The 19712-nt window shown below is 44.7% G+C and overlaps 1 protein-coding gene across 1 annotated transcript in view; it reads right to left on the bottom strand.

The window, feature by feature from the left end:
- LOC112230940 (RIMS-binding protein 2) overlaps positions 1–19170 on the bottom strand; it is a 101238-nt gene extending 82068 nt beyond the window's left edge. Inside the window, 3 exon segments of the mRNA XM_024397354.2 lie at positions 7045–7188; positions 18528–18670; positions 18824–19170. Coding sequence (XP_024253122.2) covers positions 7045–7188; positions 18528–18656 — 273 coding nt within the window. The 5' untranslated portion in view covers positions 18657–18670; positions 18824–19170.
- Between the last annotated feature and the right edge of the window lie 542 nt (positions 19171–19712).

Below are 19712 nucleotides of genomic sequence, written 5' to 3'. Positions count from 1 at the left end.
ACATGCATATTATTAATATTAGCTCTCTGTGTACATCCAAGGGCCAGCCGTGCTGCCCTGTTCTGAGCCAATTGCAATTTTCCAAAGTCCTTTTTTGTGGCACCTGACCACATGACTGAACATTAGTCAAGGTGCGACAAAACTAGGGCCTGTAGGACCTGCGTTGTTGCAGAGATGCTTGTCCTTCTGGAAGGTTCTGGCTCAAAGTGGAGAGATTGACTTCATCCCTACTTGTATTTATGAGATGTTTTGACATGTTGAATGCACAGACATGCTACAAGTGGTCTCTTCACAATCCCCAAGTCCAGAACAGACTGTGGGAGGCACACTGTACTACATAGAGCCATGACTACATTGATAAAAAAAACAGATAACAAAAACACCTTATGGAACAGCGGGGGACTGTGAAGCATCACAAACATTGGCACAGACATGCATGCACACACACACAATAACACACGCACTATACATCCACATGGATTTAGTACTGTAGATATGTGGTAGTGGTGGAGTAGGGGCCTGAGGGCACACAGTGTGTTGTGAAATCTGTTAATGTATTGTAATGTTTTAAAATTGTACAAAACTGCTTAATTTCGCTGGACCCCAGGAAGAGTAGCTGCTGCTTTGGCAGCATCTAATGGGGATCTATAATAAATACAAATACAAACTGTGATCCATACTGAGATGGGCTGTCTGTCCCCACCCTGAGCATTGATGATTCATCATGCAGAGGCCGTAGAGAAGCCAGATTTCGACATCGCATATAATGTAATAGTTCCATTCCACGCCATGCTGTTCATATAAATAATGTATTATAATTTCTGGTTCCTTGCTGTTATTTATCCCGGGAAAAGGGAAGTGGTTTTGGTTGGTAAATCCTGGTAAATCTTGGTAACCGGGTTCTCACCATTCAACCCTAGCGCACACACCTCATAACTGTATATCATATTGCCCTAATCAGTGGGTGCCCACTGCTGTTACAGCCTAAAATTACTTAAACTGTCTAGTGTTTCCAGATTTCTATCATTACTTACACTATGAGTGAAATAGCTTTCCTTGCAAAAAAAGTATAATTAAGTATGTTAAAAAGCAACTTTTCTGTGTTGGAATAGTGTGGGCATACCCCAACAACAGAATGGTGTGGGCATATATTGTTCATAAAAATATGAATGTGAGGAGACCGCTCATTGGCCAGCTCATCCTCGTCTAGACCATTGATTGGTCAGCTCATCCTCCCCAGGAGTATTCTCATCGACGGGGCTGTAGTGGAGCAGGTTGAGAGCTTCAAAATCCTTGGTGTCCACATCAACAACAAACTAGATTGGTCCAAACACACCAAGACAGTCGTGAAGAGGGCACAACAAAGCCCATTCCCCCTCAGGAAAACCTGGTTCAGTCTGCTTTCCACCAGACACTGGGAGATGAATTCACCTTTCAGCAGGACAATAGCCGAAAACACAAGATGCTTACAAAGAAAACAGTGAATGTTCCTGAGTGGCCGAGTTACAGTTTTGCTTAAATCTACTTGAAAATCTAAGGCAAGACCTGAAAATGTTTGCATAGGAAAGCTTGAAGAATTATGAAAAGAAAAATGGGCAAATGTTGCACAAGCCAGGCATGGAAAGCTCTATGTAATACATTTTGAATTCAGGGTGTAACACAAAATGTGGAATAAGTCAAGGGGTATGAATATTTGCTGAAGGCACTGTATGGTGAGCAACATGTTTGGAAGATTGAATCGCAATACATATCGTATTGCCACCAAAGTATCGTGACAATATCGTATCTTGAGGTCCCTGGCAATTCCCAGCCCTAGTTGGTAGGTAGTTATATATTTAAACTGACCTTTCAATTACTTAGCCTATGTGCCAGCAATGAGCTCTCTGCTCTGCCTCCAATTTGATTATGGGTTGGCTCAGTCTGTTCAGATCTGGATCAAGTCTGCTTTGATTAATGCCGACACAAACCTTGCTGCCCAGCTGAACTCAGTGCCCTGGCTGGCTACATCAATGATGAATATAAACGCTGGATTGCTGATGCAATGTATTGGCCATTGAGATGCTTTGAAGCCACTGGTCAGTCATATTGGCACTCCCTAGAAGGAGCAGTCTTCCATAGGAATAAATGGAATTCTACAGTATGAATTTATTAGAGAATTTTTACCCCTTTTTCTCCCCAATTTCATGGTATCCAATTGTTTTAGTAGCTACTATCTTGTCTCATCGCTACAACTCCCGTACGGGCTCGGGAGAGACGAAGGTTGAAAGTCATGCGTCCTATGATACACAACCCAACCAAGCCGCACTGCTTCTTAACACAGCGCGCATCCAACTCGGAAGCCAGCCGCACCAATGTGTCGGAGGAAACACCGTGCACCTGGCAACCTTGGTTAGCGTGCACTGTGCCCGGCCCGCCACAGGTGCGCGATGAGACAAGGATATCCCTACCGGCCAAGCCCTCCCTAACCCGGACGACGCTAGGCCAATTACGCGTTGCCCCACGGACCTCCCAGTCGCGGCCGGTTGCGACAGAGCCTGGGCGCGAACCCAGAGTCTCGGGTGGCACAGCTGGCACCCTTGGAATTCTACAGTATTTCAATTAAATTCTTCAAGGACATACAGTTCCAGTCAAGTTTGGACACAACTACTAATCATTCAAGGGTTTTTCTTTATTTTGACTATGTTCCACATTGTAGAAAAATAGTGAAGACATCAAAACAAGGAAATAACACATTTGGAATCATGTAGTAACCAAAAAAGTGTCAAACAAATCTAAATATAGTTTATATTTGAGATTCTTCAAAGTAGCCCCCCTTTGCCTTAATGAGAGCTTTGCACACATCTTGGCATTCTCTCAACGAGCTTCACCTAGATTGCTTTTCCAACATATGCTGAGCACTTGTTGGCTGCTTTTCCTTCATTCTGTGGTCCAACTCATCCCAAACCATCTCAACTGGGTTGAGGTCAGGTGACTGTGGAGGCCAGGTCATCCGATGCAGCACTCCATCACTCTCCTTCTTGGTCAAATAGACCTTACATAGCCTGGATGTATTGGGTCATTGTCCAGTTTCAAAACAAATTATAGTCCCACTAAGTGCAAACCAGATGGGATGGTGTATCGCTGCGGAATGCTGTGGTAGCCATGCTGGTTAAGTGTGCCTTGAATTCTAAATAAATCACAGACAGTGTCTCCGCCAACACACCTCCACACCATCGCACCTCCTCCACCATGCTTCACGGTGGGAACCACACTTGCGGAGATCATCCATTAATCTACTCTGCGTCTCCCAAAAACACAGCGGTTGGAGCCAAAAATGTCAAATTTGGACTCATCAGACCAAAGGACAGATTTACACCGATCTAATGTCCATTGCTCATGTTTCTTGGCCCAAGTAAGTCTCTTCTTCTTATTGGTGTCCTTTAGTAGTGGTTTCTTTGCAGCAATTCGACCATGAAGGCCTGATTCACGCAGTCTCCTCTGAACAGTTGATGCTGAGATGTGTATGTTACTTTAACTCTGTGAAGCATTTATTTGGGCTACAATTTCAGAGGCTAGTAACCAGTGGTGTAAAGTACTTATTAAGTAAAAATGCTTTAAAGTACTACTTAAGTCGTTTTTTGGGGTATCTGTACTTTACATTTTTGGCAACTTTTACTTCACTATATTCCTAAAGAAAATAATGTACTTTTTCCAAAATTTTCCAATTCACACATTTATCAAGAGAACATTACTAAACACAAATGCTCCATCAATAAAAAAAACAAGACATTTGTGCCGTCTGGTTTGTTTAATATAAGGAACTTGAAAAATGTTCTTTTTACTTTTGATACTAAGTACATTTTAGTAATTCCATTTACTTTTTATACTTAAGTATATTGAAAACCAAATACTTTTAGTCTTTTACTCAAGTAGTATTTAACTGGGTGACTTTCACTTGAGTCATTTTCTATTATGGTATCTTTACTTTTACTCAAGTTGAGTAGTTTTTCCAACACTGCTGGTAACTCTAATGAACTTATCCTCTGCAGCAGAGGTAACTCTGGATCTTCGTTTCCTGTGGCGGTCCTCATGAGTGCCAGGTTCATCATAGCGATTTATGGTTTTTGCAACTGCATTTGAAGAATCTTTCAAAGTTCTTGAAATGTTCCAGATTGACTGACCTTCATGTCAATCATGTATTTTTAAAAATTGTATATATATATATATATATGTTTAGCTCACATAATATAATTTAAAAGTATACATTAACGTGTCTGTAATAGAATAAATGTGCTAAAACAAACCTAGAGATGTATAAATGCATTTATATAGCTTCCCCCCAAAAAATGTAAATGGTGGGGGAGTGCCGAGATGGAGGCAAGGTGGCCTCAATACAGCGCATCATATTAGTCATCTAGCGTAGGGACTTGTTAGAGGAGTGGTGGGGCTTGGTAAATAAAGTGGTGGGGGGTAAAGTAGGATCCAGACAGATTGTGCAAAGGAGGGGGGCAAACACTCAATCTATTGCTTAATTAACCCAACATTTTATGGGTAACTCCTTTCTGTTCCCATACTGCTACTGTGTCTCTCATTGTGGAATAGAGGAATCATGTCGGCCCTGTACATTTTTTCCTCCCTCTATGAAAACGGGGCTGTACTTTTAGCGGTCTCCTCGAGAGGATAATGGATTTATGGAGGCTGCCTGAGAGATCGAGAGAGAAACAGCTAAAAGAGGTCTGCTCTGCCTGGGTCAAATTCAATTAGGGAGGATGGAGACCTCAGCCAAAGCAGACTGTGACGAAAATCTCTTTAGGAACCCTTCGTCAAAACAATATGAATTTCCTGGGGGTGAGTTTAATGGGATCTAATAGGTTTGCAATGTACTGAATTTGAATGGGATATGTTAACCCTGTGATTTTGTCTTCATGCATTTGAATAACACACATTAGTGATGCAAATTATGACCCTGACACTACACTGTCATTAGCCTTTATTGTTAATTCGCCGTTGTTCCAGTGAGCGTCCACATTGTTCTTATCATGAGGACTATCATTGCAGGGGCTGTGCCCGGGGCTCGCACAGTGGAGGTGTTGCCATGGGGATGGTGTCCGGAAAGATGGCTGTCGCCTTTTAGCGGGAGCCCTCCTTAAAGACACACAGAAGGTAATTTCTCACCCAGGGTCCACTCCTGCCATGCCCTGTCCAACACAGAGGGTCGCCAGGCAACAAGCAACAGGGCTTCAGCAGCCCTCTCTGTCACGAGATACACAAAAGTATGTGGACAACCCTTCAAATTAGTGGATTCAACTATTTCAGCCACACCCGTTGCTGACAGGTGTATAAAATCGAGCACACAGCTTTGCAATTTCCATAGACAAACATTGGCAGTAGATTGGCATTACTGAAGAGCTCAGTGACTTTCAAAGGGGCACCGTCATAGGATGTCACCTTTCCAACAAGTATGTTCATCAAATTTCTGCCCTGCTAGAGCTACCCGGTCAACTGTAAGTTCTGTTATTATGAAGTGGAAACATCTAGGAGCAACAACAGCTCAGCCGCGAAGTGGGAGGTCACACAAGCTCACAGAATGGGACCACCGAGTGCTAAAGCGTGTAAAAAATCACTAACTACCGAGTTCCATACGTAGCCTGCATATTAATACATACACACAAACTATATAGGTCAAATAAGAGGCGTTGTGCCGTGAGATGTTGCTTTATCTGTTTTTCGAAACCAGGTTTGCTGTTCATTTGAGCAATATGAGATGGAACGGAGTTCCATGCAATAATAGCTCTATATAATACGGTTCGCTTTCTTGAATATGCATCCATACATATTAGAGTCAGGTATAAAACGCCCAGTTGCCCATTATTTTGGCTAACATGGCTAGAAGAATAAATCTCAGTAAATCTCAATTGGAAAGATGGGGTCTCAAAAGAGGATAGGGGATTTAAAGGGTGTATGTGCCAAGGCACATTGAAGCTGTTCTGGCAGTTCATGGTGGCCCAACTCCCTATTAAGTTTTTCCTTTATTTTGGCAGTTACCTGTATACTACAATCCAGCATGTCATAACACATAGAAAACCAGTCGCTGTCACTTTAACACATCCCCACTCTAACAACCCCGCCTCTGGTGACTCATCATCCATTACATTTCACACAGCTGGAACGGGAAAGCATTCCTCCTGCACAAGGACCATGGAGTTACGAAATGAAACGTGCACACAACAATGAGGATGTGTTAACAGGTGATGCACATACACTCCTAACACATACACATATGCATACAGTGCATACACAATAGTAAACCACATTAAATTACCATGAGAGCATTAAGATACTGGACAGACGTGACAGCTGATCATCAAGTCATGTGGATGCCAGAAAGCATGTTCTGGGATTTAGGCCTAAGCGTGTTGGCCAATGACAAGCCAATATTGTGTGTACAAGTAAGTACCCATCTCTGCCTTCTCCACCTCACATCTCCATTGGGTGAAATTGATTTGGAACAAGTGAGGCTTGCAACAGCAAGCAGCCATTACGGTCTGTCAGTTTCCCTTTACCAATCTGTCCCTATCGTGCTAGTGGGCCTGTTGCCATGGCAACGGCTTTTGCACCTTCACCCCTGGGACTAGGGTGAGCCCCAGAGGACTTCCTCCCCTTCCCCTGTTCTCCTCTGCTCTTCTCTTCATATCTTACACACTAACCTGACTGCACAATACACAGTGGCACGACAAACCGCACAACATCTGCTATGCATGAGAGCTTGCCATAAAGACCTATTTGCCACTAAGGAAAGAAACATAAACTCGCTAGTCTATACAATAGACATACTCTGAGCACAAATATTGTGATCAAAATAAATGCAGTAAAGAGTATGATAAATCACTGCCTTGAAGGCCCAAACTGAGGGTAATCGGGATAGATGTAGACTGATCAAAAACACAGATATGGTGTAATATGCTATACTCTGGAGAATAGATGGCCCATAACAAAACACCTTTTAGTGATTGAGCACTGTCTGGGCTAGTTGTGTGGAGGAGAGAGGAGAAAGTCCAGACTCACCAGTGTTCTGTACTGCTGTTTCTCCTGGCGAAGGGTAGCCACCTCAAGCTTTAGGGCTCGGTTTCTATCCTCCAGAAGGCGGAAGAGGCTGACGTTGTGGGATGAAAGAACTGTGGAGTGCAGGGGAGTAACCTCATGTCTCAGCTGCAAGAGAAGGAGGGAAAGATATACGCTAGCCAGCAGTCTTATCCTGAATCTCCATGCAGGCTTTTGAAAGAGGAAGCTGAATAGGCTTGGGTCTGGTCAGTATTTGAATGGGAGACAACCTGGGGGGAAAAAACAGGGTGGGGTGTTCTAGATTTAGAGGGCCACTAATACAGAGTGACAAACTCCTCCATCTGGTCTATGGAGACCCCACTGCCCAAGAGCAGTGATGGGGACACTGCCCTGCAAAGGGTGCCATCCCTTAAACCAAGGACATAATAAATGCCATACCCCAAATGAACGTTTTTAGCATCCCCCAGTGCTACAGTGCACATTATTTCTGTAAGACAACTGTACAGGAAGACATAGGAGATGAGATGATTTCATAATTGCCAGTCTCACATGTGTGCCCAGGCATAGGTCCTCCCCAGGAACTGTCATACAGCAGGGAGGGGATAGGGTTGTGGCTGTGGCTGCATGGAACTAGGGATCCAGGGCCAGTTTGACGGGACAGCTGACTCAAGGGAACACTAATGCTGCCTCTGTCCCTGTCTGCTGAAATTAGCCACGCTCCAGTGGACACGTCTCCCCCATGACTCTGTCTAAACACTCCATCCCCTCAGGGTGTGTGTGTGTGTGTGTGTGTGTGTGTGTGTGTGTGTGTGTGTGTGTGTGTGTGTGTGTGTGTGTGTGTGTGTGTGTGTGTGTGTGTTAATGGTAGTTGATGAGCAAACAGATATATCCCTCAGACCCACACACAGCTCTGTGGAAGGAAAAAGGGAGAGGGCCGGCCGGGCCGAAAAGACATCCAGGCCTCTCACAAAGCATTATGGGGGAATGATGTAGGGCTGAAAGTTGGTCAGCTGCAGTTTGAAATCCCTAGTGAGGTGTAGTGCTCCTGTTGAGCCCCTAAGCGAGGCACTTAGCCGGCTCAGGCACTCCAATATCTAGAGATATAAAAAGCAACGTATCCACCTAGACAAAAGCAACCTGTAGAACACTACTTTGAAAGCCTCCCTGTACGCTGTAATGGCGCTGTCTTCCTGTTCTGTTCCATGCCCACTCTTCTGTGATACATCTTTCTCTTTGAAATGTTTAATGACCATAGTGTATAATGAGAAAAATGTGTCTGAAAGACAAGCTTTTCAGAATATCCATTTAGTCTCTCTAAAAGCTTTTCAGATAAATAGCTTTGGTCCCTCAGTGACCTCTGATCAGAAGGTCTTCCAACCACATGAACCAAGTCACGAAAACACCAGGAGCCAAGACCACAGGTGTGTGTTTTATTTGGGCTATTTGTTATTTAATTCCTAGGATATGAATGTGTTTGGGATCTTAAACTGAACCATCCAGGGTAGGATTTCCTAATCTTGACATACACACACGTGCTGTGCAAATCACTAACACTTACCATTGGAAGACTGTTTGTCAACCATCCAGCTGGTACCCACACACAACAGCCCCTCTGACAGATAGACCAACAGCCACAACACCAACCAGGAAACCAGGCAGGAAGCCAGCCAGACAAACCTGCGGATAAGCCAACCAGCTCATATAGCAGAAAAGTGGCAGATGGACACATACGCGAGACATCTGATTCACAAGCCATTAAGACCAGAGAGAGGGTCGTTCCATGTCTTTTCAGCAAGCCATGACACCCCCAATCTCAGATTGTTCTGAAATTGTTTCTGTAGTTATAAACGAAGAAGATTAGCATTCAAGCAACATTATTTTGTTGCAATGTATTTGATCTCTGAGAAATTAAGCTAATTGACTGCACTGAAATTGGCCACTTTAAATGATAGGATTCAAATATTAAATAAATATAGTACATAACATCTGATTTGGACTCCCAAAATTCCAACAATGAGTATGATATAAGGATTCCAAAGGAAGCCACCCACGGACCCAATTCTGTCGCCCCCAGCCTCGAACTCAGGCCCTGTGTGTAGATAACTGACCATCTCTGCCCATTCATCGCCATGTACCTGTTGTTGTTGTCTTAGCTGTTTACCCGTTGTTGTCTCACCAGTTGTTGTCTTAGCTCTCCCAATCAGCACATGTGATTGCTTTATGCCACTCTCTAATGTCAATATACCTTGTATACTGTTGTTTAGGGTAGCTCTCATTGTTTTATTTTACCGCTGAGCACCTAGTCCTGCTCAACATGCCTCAGATAGCCCCCTTGTCCCACCCCCCACACATGCGGAGACCACACCTAGCTTAACTGGTGCCTCCAGAGATGCAACCTCTCTCATCATCACACAATCCCTAGATTTACCCCCACTGTACTAGGACCCTACCATACCCTTGTCTGTACACTATGCCCTGAATCTATCCTACAACGCCCAGAAATCTGCTCCTTTAATTCTATGTTCCCAAAGCACTAAACGATCAGTTCATATAGCCTTTAGCCATACCCTCATCCTACTCCTCCTCTGTTCCTCTGGTGATGTAGAGGTTAACCCAGGCCCTGTGTGTCCCCAGGCGCTCTCATTGGTTGACTTCTGCAACCGTAAAAGCCTTGGGTTCATACATGTTAACATCATGTATCGCAAAATTTGCTTTACTGCTTTAGCACACTCCGCAAACCCTGATATCCTAGCTGTGCCTGAATCCTGGCCTAGGAAGGCTACCAAAATTTCTGATATTTCCATCCCCAATTACAACATTTTCCGTCAAGACAGAACTGAAAGGGGGCGGAATTGCAATGTACTGTAGAGATTGCCTGCAGAGTTCTGTCATACTATCCAGGTCGATGCCCAAACAGTTCGAGCTTCTACTTTTAAAGATCCATCTCTCCCTCACAAGAGAGTATAAGTCCCTCACAATTTCCGCTTGTTATAGACCCCCCTCAGCTCCCAGCTGTGCCCCCCATCTATCGTCAGAGTTCGTACTGCTAGGTGACCTAAATTGGGATATGCTTAACACCCCGGACGTACTACAATCTAAACTAGATGCACTCAATCTCACACAAATTATCAAGGAACGTACTAGGTACAACCCCAAACCCGTAAACATGGGCATCCTCATAGATATCATCCTGACCAACTTGCCCTCTAAATACACCTCTGCTGTTTTCAACCAAGATCTCAGTGATACTGCCTCATTGCCTGCCTCCGTGGTCAAACGGCCAACCCTCATCACTATCAAACGCTCCCTAAAACACTTCTGCGAGCAGGCCTTTCTAATCAACCTGGCCCGGTTATCCTGGAAGGATATTGACCTCATCCCATCAGTATAGGATGCCTGGTTAATCTTTAAAAGTAAATAAGCATGCCCCTTTCCCTAAGAACATATATAGGCCTTGGCACCTATGTGAGAATGCTGTTCATCGACTACAGCTTTCAACACATCCCCCAGCAACTGGCCCAATTGACATCCCATGTATAGGATGCCTGGTTAATCAAGTTTAAAAGTGCTTTCCTCACAATCTTAAATAAGCATGCCCGGAGTGTGGTGTCAGGAAAATAACCTCACACCCAACCTTTCAGCGCCTTTCAACCTCAGGAGGGAAGTCAGGAACCAATACAGATGCACACACAGTCAGTTAGGAAAGCAAAGCTTTTTCAAACAGAAATTTGCATCCTGCAGCGCTAATTCCAGTTTTGGGACACCGTAAAGTCCATGGAGAATAAGAGTACCTCCTCCCAGCTGCCCACTGCACTGAGACTTTGAAACACTGTCACCACTGATAAATACCCGATAATCAAGAATTTCAATAAGCATTTCTCTACGGCTGGCCATGCTTTTCACCTGGCTACCCCAACCCCGGCCAATAGCTCTGCACTCGATAAGCAACTGGCCCAAGTCCACCATCACCATTCCCCCGCTTCTCCTTCACTCAAACCAGACAGCTGATGTTCTGAAAGAGCTGCAAAATCTGGATACCTACAAATCAGCTGGGCTAGACAATCTGGAACCTCTCTTCCTAAAATTATCCACCGCCATTGTTGCAACCCCTATTACTAGTCTGTTCAAACTCTCTTTCGTATCGTCTGAGATTCCTAAAGATTGGAAAGCGGCAGCGGTCATCCCCCTCTTCAAAGGGGGAGATACTCTAGAACCAAACTGTTGCAGACCTATAACCATCCTGCTCTTGCCCTGCCTTTCGAAAGTCTTTGACAGCCAAGTGAACAAACAGATCACCAACCATTTCGAATCCCACCGTACCTTCTCCGCTATGCAATCTGGTTTCCATGCTGGTCACGGGTGCACCTCAGCGACACTCAAGGTCCTAAACAATATCATCACCGCCATCGATAAAAGACAGTACTGTGCAGCCATCTTCATCGACCTGGCCAAGGCTTTCGACTCTGTCAATCACCGTATTCTTATCGGCAGACTCAACCGCCTTGGTTTCTCTAATGACTGCCTCGCCTGATTCACTAACTACTCCTCAGACAGAGTTCAGTGTGTCAAATGGGAAGGCCTGTTGTCCGGACCTCTGGCAGTCTCTCTGGGGCTGCCACAGGGTTCAATTCTTGGGCCGACTCTTCTCTGTATATATCAATGACGTCGCGGGTGATTCTTTGATCCACCTCTGCGCAGACGACACCATTCTGTATACATCTGGCCCTTCTTTGGACACTGTGTTTAACAAACCTCCAAACAAGCTTCAACGCCATACAACACTCCTTCAGTGGCCTCCAATTGCTCTTAAATGCTAGTAAAATTAAATGCATGCTCTTCAACCGATAGCTGCCTGCACCTGCCCGCCCGACTAGCATCACTACTCTGGACAGTTCTGAATATGTGGACATCTATATATACCTAGGTGTCTGGCTAGACTGTAAACTCTCCTTCCAGACTCACATTAAGCATCTCCAATCCAAAGTTAAAACTAGAATCAACTTCCTATTTCGCAACAAAGCATCCTTCACTCATGCTGCCAAACATACCCTCGTAAAACTGACTATCTTACCGATCCTTGACTTTGGCGATGCCATTTACAAAATAGCCTCCAACACTCTACTCAGCGAATTGGATTCAGTCTATCACAGTGACATCCGTTTTGTCACCAAAGCCCCATATACTACCCGCCACTGCGACCTGAATGCTCTTGGCTGGTCCTCGCTACATATTCGTCGCCAAACCCACTGGCTCCAGATCATCTATAAGTCTTTGCTAGGCAAAGCTCTGCCTTATCTCAGCTCACTGGTCACCATAGCAACACCCATCCATAGCACGCACTCCAGCAGGTATATTTCACTGGTCATCCCCAAAGCTAACACTTCTTTGGCCGCCTTTCTTTCCAGTTCTCTGCTGCCAATGACTGGAATGAATTGCAAAAATCACTGAAGTTGGAGACATATCTCCCTCACTAACTTTAAGCGTCAGCTGTCAGAGCAGCTTACCGATCACTGCAGCTGTGCACAGTTCATCTGTAAATAGCCCATCCAACCAACTACCTAACTCATCCCCATATTTGTTTTTCTGCTCTTTTGCAAACCAGTATTTCTACTTGCACATCCTCATCCGCAACTATATCACTCCAGTGTAAATTGCTAAATTGTAATTACTTCGCCACTATGGACTATTTATTGCCTTACCTCCTTACTTAATTTGCACACACTGTATACAGATTTTTCTATTGTGTTATTGACTTGTTTGTTTATCCCATGTGTAACTCTGTGTTGTTGTTTTTGTCACACTGCTTTGCTTTATCTTGGCCAGGTCGCAGTTGTAAATGAGAACTTCTTCTCGACTGGCCTACCTGGTTAAATAAAGGTTAAATAAAAATAAAATAAAAATGTTTTTTTCCCTGTTCAGAGAAATTAGTAATTGAAGTTGTTATGTTTAGGTCCCATCCTACATCCTGATATGACCAGATTCTGACCAAAGATGGCCAAGTTCCTGCTATTAGGTGTGATTTTGTTTATTCCCCACCCCCCCTAAATGTTATAGGGATAGTTCACCCAAATTACAAAATTATATATTGATTTCCTTACCTTGTAAGCAGTCTATGGACAAGGTACAACAGCACCCCATGCTTTGATTTTGTTTACCTGGACACTGTTTCAAATGTATGTCTATATAAGTATGTTCACGCTTCATATCCAAATCATCTCAGGTAACATACACAATCAATTTTTAGATACTTTGAACATTAAGTGTAACAATGCAAATATAGGTACCATTAACTTGCATTGGATTTGTGCCACAAATGCTAAAAAAGTTTGAAGCAGTGGACAACAAAACCAAAGCACGGGTTGCTATCGAACCTTGTCCATAGACTGCATACAGGGCAAGGAAACCAATATATCATACACCCAATCAGAAAACCAGCCAGCCAGGCTGGAAGAAACAGGCTTCAAGACCATTCATATAGCCAGATATTCTAACCATGATTTTTAGCTAGCAGTGAATGTAGCCAGATGCTTCTACACAACGCCAGGCAGCCATTCTACCACTAGCCCAACTACTTCGGAGAGATAACTAGTCTACCAGTTAGCCAAAATATAATTGGAACAATTATATATATATATAAACATCCCTATGAGAAGCTAGAAGCCTGAACTATTCTGTCCATCACACAGAGGTTGATTTTGGAGGAACTACAGTGCTATCAAGGCATTCATGAGTCTGATTGTGTCCCAAACGGCACCCTATTCCCAATATTGCACTACTTTTGACCAGAGCCCAAGTAGTGCAGTATATCGGGATAAGGGTACCATTTGGGACATTGCCTGTGATGGTTGTATTGAAGTGAAACCCAGCGAAAGCCAACCTCAGCGCAGATGGACTGGAATGGAGTGAGTTGGAAAAAACCTGAGGTCTGTTAGCCACAACATCCAATGTGCTAAATGTCAACCTCAATAATAATAGCACCCACTGTGACCTTGACACACTCCTATACTAACACAGCCTGTGGGGGCGTTCTCTCTCACTCTCTCTCCATTTTTCATCTTTTGAAAGCAATACCAACTAGTCACATGCTACCACACACAGATATTCACTCTGAGTTATCACACACTCAATGGCTTCGTCCACAAAAATTATTTTTACCTGGTCAAATCTGCTCAGGTATATTAAACTCTGCTTTACCTACCCAGTTCCACCCATCCTACCTCCCTAGCCATGAGGAAGCCTCACCCAGCCTATACTCTTCCCACTCCCTCCACAGCCCATGCCAAGTCCTGCTGGCACCAGCCAACCCAGTTAAATGGCATATGGCACTGGCAAACCCCACACTGCCTTGCCCTGCCATGGCTAGCTCCATTTAGCCCTAGACAGAAGCACAAAAGCCTGCACGGTCCTACATGTTTAGACCCATGCATGTAGCCTAGCCAAGCTCTCCACAGGCCTTCCCAGCTCCATGGAGCCATGGTCCTGTCTAATGTAGCTACTCAGCCTGGCCCAGCCTAGGCTAGATTGTTTCCGCTGCAGTCCCAGCCATAGCAGTTTTCATAACAGCAGAGTAGAGCTGAGGAGGGGCTCACAGCAGACACGTCGCTCTCTCGGCAACACAGAAGTATCGCCCACGCAAACAAGTCAATGGGCAACCGTGTACAAATCACAAACACACACACGTAAGCGTGCTAGCACACACACACCTGGTTAGTCGTGATATATTCCTCTTCAGTGGATTGAAGAGGGAAGTCACGGATAACATCTGGTTTATGATGCAAGTGCAACTATGTACATAGTCAATGAACACTGGTCACTTGAATAATGTTTACATACTGTTTTACCCGGTTTATATGTATATACAGTATTCTAGTCAAGGCTAATCCTATATAACTACTGCTGCACAGAACTTTTCTATTCATATACTGGCCATACTGTCTTCACACTCCATTATAAACACTACATGACCAAAAGTATGTGGACACCTGCTTGTCGAACATCTCATTACAAAATCATGGGCATTAATATGGAGTTGGTTCCCCCTTTGCTGCTATAACAGCCTCCACAATTTCTGGGAAGGCTTTCCACTAGATGTTGGAACATTGCTGGAAGAGTATTAGTGAGGTCGGGCCCTGATGTTGGACGATTAGGCCTGGCTCTCAGTCTGCGTTCCAATTCATCTCAAAGGTGTTCGATAGGGTTGAGATCAGGGCTCTGTGCAGGCCAGTCGAGTTCTTCCACACCGATCTCGACAAACAATTTCTGTATGGACCTCGCTTTGTTCACGGAGGCATTGTCATGCTGAAACAGGAAAGGGCCATCTTCCCCAAACTGTTGCCACAAAGTTAGAAGCACCGAACTTTCTAGAATTTCATTGTGTTGTAGCGTTAAGATTTCCCTTCACTGGAACTAAGGGGCCTAGCTCGAATGTTGAAAAACGGCCCCAGACCATTATTCCTCCTCCAAACTGTTTTTATTGTTGTATTTTATCCCCTTTTTCTCCCTAATTTCATGACATCCAATTGCGATCTTGTCTCATCGCTGCTTGGGCGAGACTAAGATCAAGTCCTGCGTCCCCCAAATGATGACCCACCAAACCGCGGTTCTTAACACCCGCCCACTTAACCCAAAAGCCAGCCGCACCAATGTGTCTGAGGAAACACCGTTCGACTGACAACTGGTAGAGCGCGATGAGCCAAGTAAACGCTGGGTCAATTGTATGCCGCCCTATGGGACTCCCGGATATGGCCAGTTGTGACACAACCTGGGATCGAACCCAGGTCTGTAGTATTGCCTCAAGCACTGCGATGCAGTGCCTTAGACCTCTGCGCCACTCTGGAGGCCTCCACCAAACTTTACAGTTGGCACTATGCATTCAGGCAGGTAGCGTTCTTCTGGCATCTGCCAAACCCAGATTCATCTGTCAGACTGCCAGATGGTGAAGTGTGATTCATCACTCGAGAGAAAGCATTTCCACTGCTTCAGAGTCCAATGACAGCAAGCTTTACACCGCTCCAGCCGACACTTGGCATTGCGCATGGTGATCTTAGGCTTGTGTGCGGCTGCTCAGTCATGGAAACCCATTTCATGAAGCTCCCTACGAACAGTTCTTGTGCCGACTTTGCTTCCAGAGGAAGTTTGGAACTCGGTAGTGAGTGTTGCAACTGACGACAGACGCTTTTTACACGCTAGGCGCTTCTGCACTTGGCGGTCCCGTTCTGTGTGCTTGTGTGGCCTACCACTTCGCGGCTGAGCCGTTGTTGCTCCTAGTTTCCACTTCACAATAACAGCACTTACAGTTGACCGGGGCAGAAATTTGACTAGCTGACTTGTTGGAAAGGTGGCATCCTATGACGGTGCCACGTTGAAAGTCACTGAGCTCTTCAGTAACACCATTCTACTGCCAATGGTTGTCTATGGAGATTGTATGGCTGTGTGTTCAATTTTATACACCTGTCAGCAACGGGTGTGGCTGAAATAGCCGAATCCCCTAATTTGAAGGGGTGTCCACATATTTATTTGTGTACAGTGTACATACTGTATATATTTATATTCCGGACTCTGACATTACCCGTGCTGATATTTCTTAATTCATTTATTTTTCAGATTTGTGTGTATTGTTTTGTACTGTTATGTATAAATGTTGGAATTAGAAACATAAGCATTTCGCTGTGCCTGCGATAACATCTGCAAAATATGTGACCAATACATTTTGATTCTGATTTGTGTGTGTGCGTGTGTGTTTAGTGTAACCAAGCATGTATATGCCTATGCTTTTTCAGAAATGTGTATGCTGCATTTTGCTAAGGAATATGGCAATAACAATTCCCGCTGAGACAGTGGCACAACAATAGTGGTGCAGAGGGTAAAAAAGCTCCATACCTCAAAGGCAGTTCCCCCTTTGTGTCAAAACGACTGTATCCTCCCTCTCATCACCGGCTGGCAGGGCTGACACCCCAGTGGTGTGTGTGTGTGTGCCTACGAGTGTGTGCAGCGTGAGCGTTCCGCAGGCTTAATGGTTGGTCCAGTCTGCAGCTTGTAGCCGAACGGAGAGCCAAAAGACAGACAGTGAGAGAGCCTCTCAGCCCTCTCAGAGGAAAACTCAAGCAACAACACACCCTCCGAGAGTCAGATACACACTAGTGCTCTCTAACACACACACCATTTCTGTCACTTGCTTGTGTTCCCGCTCTCTCTCGCGCTCTCTCCTCCTTAGTAGCTCTCTCAGGTTCTCTACCACGACACTCACTATCTCCCTCCCTCCCTTCCTCACCTACTCTACTTCTCCATCTCTCTTTCTCTCGCTCCCTTCCCTCTCTCACAGATGCACGCACATGCTCAGTGCAGTCCACATCCCTCCTCTTCATCCCAGTCACAAGAATTCACAGACAAACCCACTGAAGTGTGTGAGCATTCATATCATTGGCCTGTGTAAATGATTGCATCATGGATGAGCGTTTCCTTTACACGCATCTCCTACCTGCAGCCGTCCCTGAGCAGCCCTCACACCCGTCTCGCTCTCACCATCTCTCTCTCTCTTTCTAAAACAGAGAAATGCATGACCTGAGCCCACTGCGTCAATGGATTCCTCCCCTGGTACATGTAACCTTGCTCAATGCTCCTTTTTCAATCCTCTTAGCCATTATTCATCATCCTTTCTCCCCTCCCATTCAAACACTGACATACATCCCTCACTTTTTAATCTCGATTCCTTTATGCATTTATTTTCTTAACTGCTACGTAACCTCTAAAAGACACTTATACTAAAGTACTGGAGGACAAGGACCAATGGAAAAACCAAAACCCCCAGGACAGACCAATCAAAACTAACTGTCACATTGACTGACCAATAAGCATCAGTGCCCTCTCAGCCCTCCCCAATCCCAGATCATACCTCTAAAAGCAGTGGTGCTTTTAGGGAGACTATAAAATAAGAGCTGCAGGTATTGGTTAGCAGATCTCTATGTACAGGGATGGAGAGGGAGAGGAAAAAACTCAATCTCCTCCATTATGTTGCCTAGCAACACCAACTGCTTTGAGTGTACACACTTTCTCTCTGTCCTTAGATACAGTTCTTTATAAGCCAGTTGGTTTTCAGGCACAATGCAAAACCTAGGTGGGATTGGACAGCCAAAATCCAACCACTCCCTTCAAAATGTAAATGAGTCTGAGGAAGCAAGGTGCCATTTGACAAGACATTCTGGCCACACCCACTAAAGATGCTAATAACACGTCAACATGGATTTCACCCTTTTTCTTCCTCTGATTGGTGAATCCAGACACTGCTTTTTACCATAGAGTCATTGGTGTTTTCAGAGAACTATGCTGTCCTCTCCTGGACACATTGACAATTGATTTATAGTACAACATATGAACAGATGGACCTTTAACAAGGATATGTATACAATTTGGGTTATACAGAAAAGGTAACATAAAAGATCAAGCAAGGTCAGAAGGCCAAAAGTGAGCTCACGTGGGTGGAACCTTACCTTCCCTTGGACCTGCAGGTGATGGGAGTTCCTGGCAGCGATGATTGACAGCTGTCTCTGGATCCACAGCAGCTCTGAGTGAGACTGTCTCAGAAGCTCCTCAATGTCACTTGACCTATGACCTCGCATGATGTCCTGGCAGTCTGGCGCACACACACATCGTAAATCACAAAGAGACACAGAGATGGATGCTGTGGAAAAAAAAAACACGCACGCACGCACAGACACACTACAAATTTAGACTTTGTGTATTTAAAAAACATACTCATGCTCACACATATGCACACTGTACTCACATTACAAACACAATACGGCTTCATCCTTGGATTAGGTGTAAATCCAATAACCTGTTGCTCAAGCCTTTCACCTCCCTGTAACACAGATACCTGTCCATAGTTTACCAGTGCTGCTGCCATGCATCCAGAGCTCCCTGGCTATCCCCACAACAGGCCGCTTCTGCTGCTCGCTGCGCCCACTCATTGACTGACTGACTGTGTATGCGTGTGTGTGTGTGTGTGTGTGTGTGTGTGTACAGAGACAGAGGCAGGCTGGGATTATTAATGTGTTCTCCAGTCCGTTACATAAGAGGGAGCAGGGGGATTATGGTATCACAGCACTACAATGACAGGAGGAGCCGCTGGAGCCAGGTCAGCTTTTATCAGCCACAACTAAATCTTCCTCTCCAAACCTCCGCTTTGCACCTGTCCTCCTCCTTCCATCCACTCACTGTCATTAGCCATCACAAACACAATTGTATGGTGACTGATGGGGTTAAGGGGGTTAAATAAGCAATTAGGCCTGAGGGAATGTGGTATATTTAAGCAATAAGACACGAGGTGTGGTATATTGCCAATATACTGCAGAGTGCCTGGACACAGCCCTTAGCCGTGTTGTATTGGCCATATACCACAAACCCCAGAGGTGTCTTACTGCTATTATAAACTGGTTACCAACGTAATTAGAGCAGTAAAAATAAATGTTTTGTCATACCCATGGTATACGGTCTGATATACCATGGCTTTCAACCAATCAGCATTCTGGGTTTGAACCATCCGGTTTATAATGACCATTAATTACGTTGGTATATAATAATAGCAATAAGGCAGCTTGGGGGGTTGTGGTATGTGGGCAATTTACCACGGCTCAGGGTTGTATACCACACCTCCTCGTGCCTTATTGCTTAAG

The sequence above is a fragment of the Oncorhynchus tshawytscha genome, linkage group LG33 (assembly GCF_018296145.1).
Source record: "Oncorhynchus tshawytscha isolate Ot180627B linkage group LG33, Otsh_v2.0, whole genome shotgun sequence".
NCBI classification, from domain to species: domain Eukaryota; kingdom Metazoa; phylum Chordata; class Actinopteri; order Salmoniformes; family Salmonidae; genus Oncorhynchus; species Oncorhynchus tshawytscha.
The sequence above is the reverse complement of the archived record's forward strand: the minus strand, read 5'-3'. Positions and strand labels throughout refer to the sequence as shown.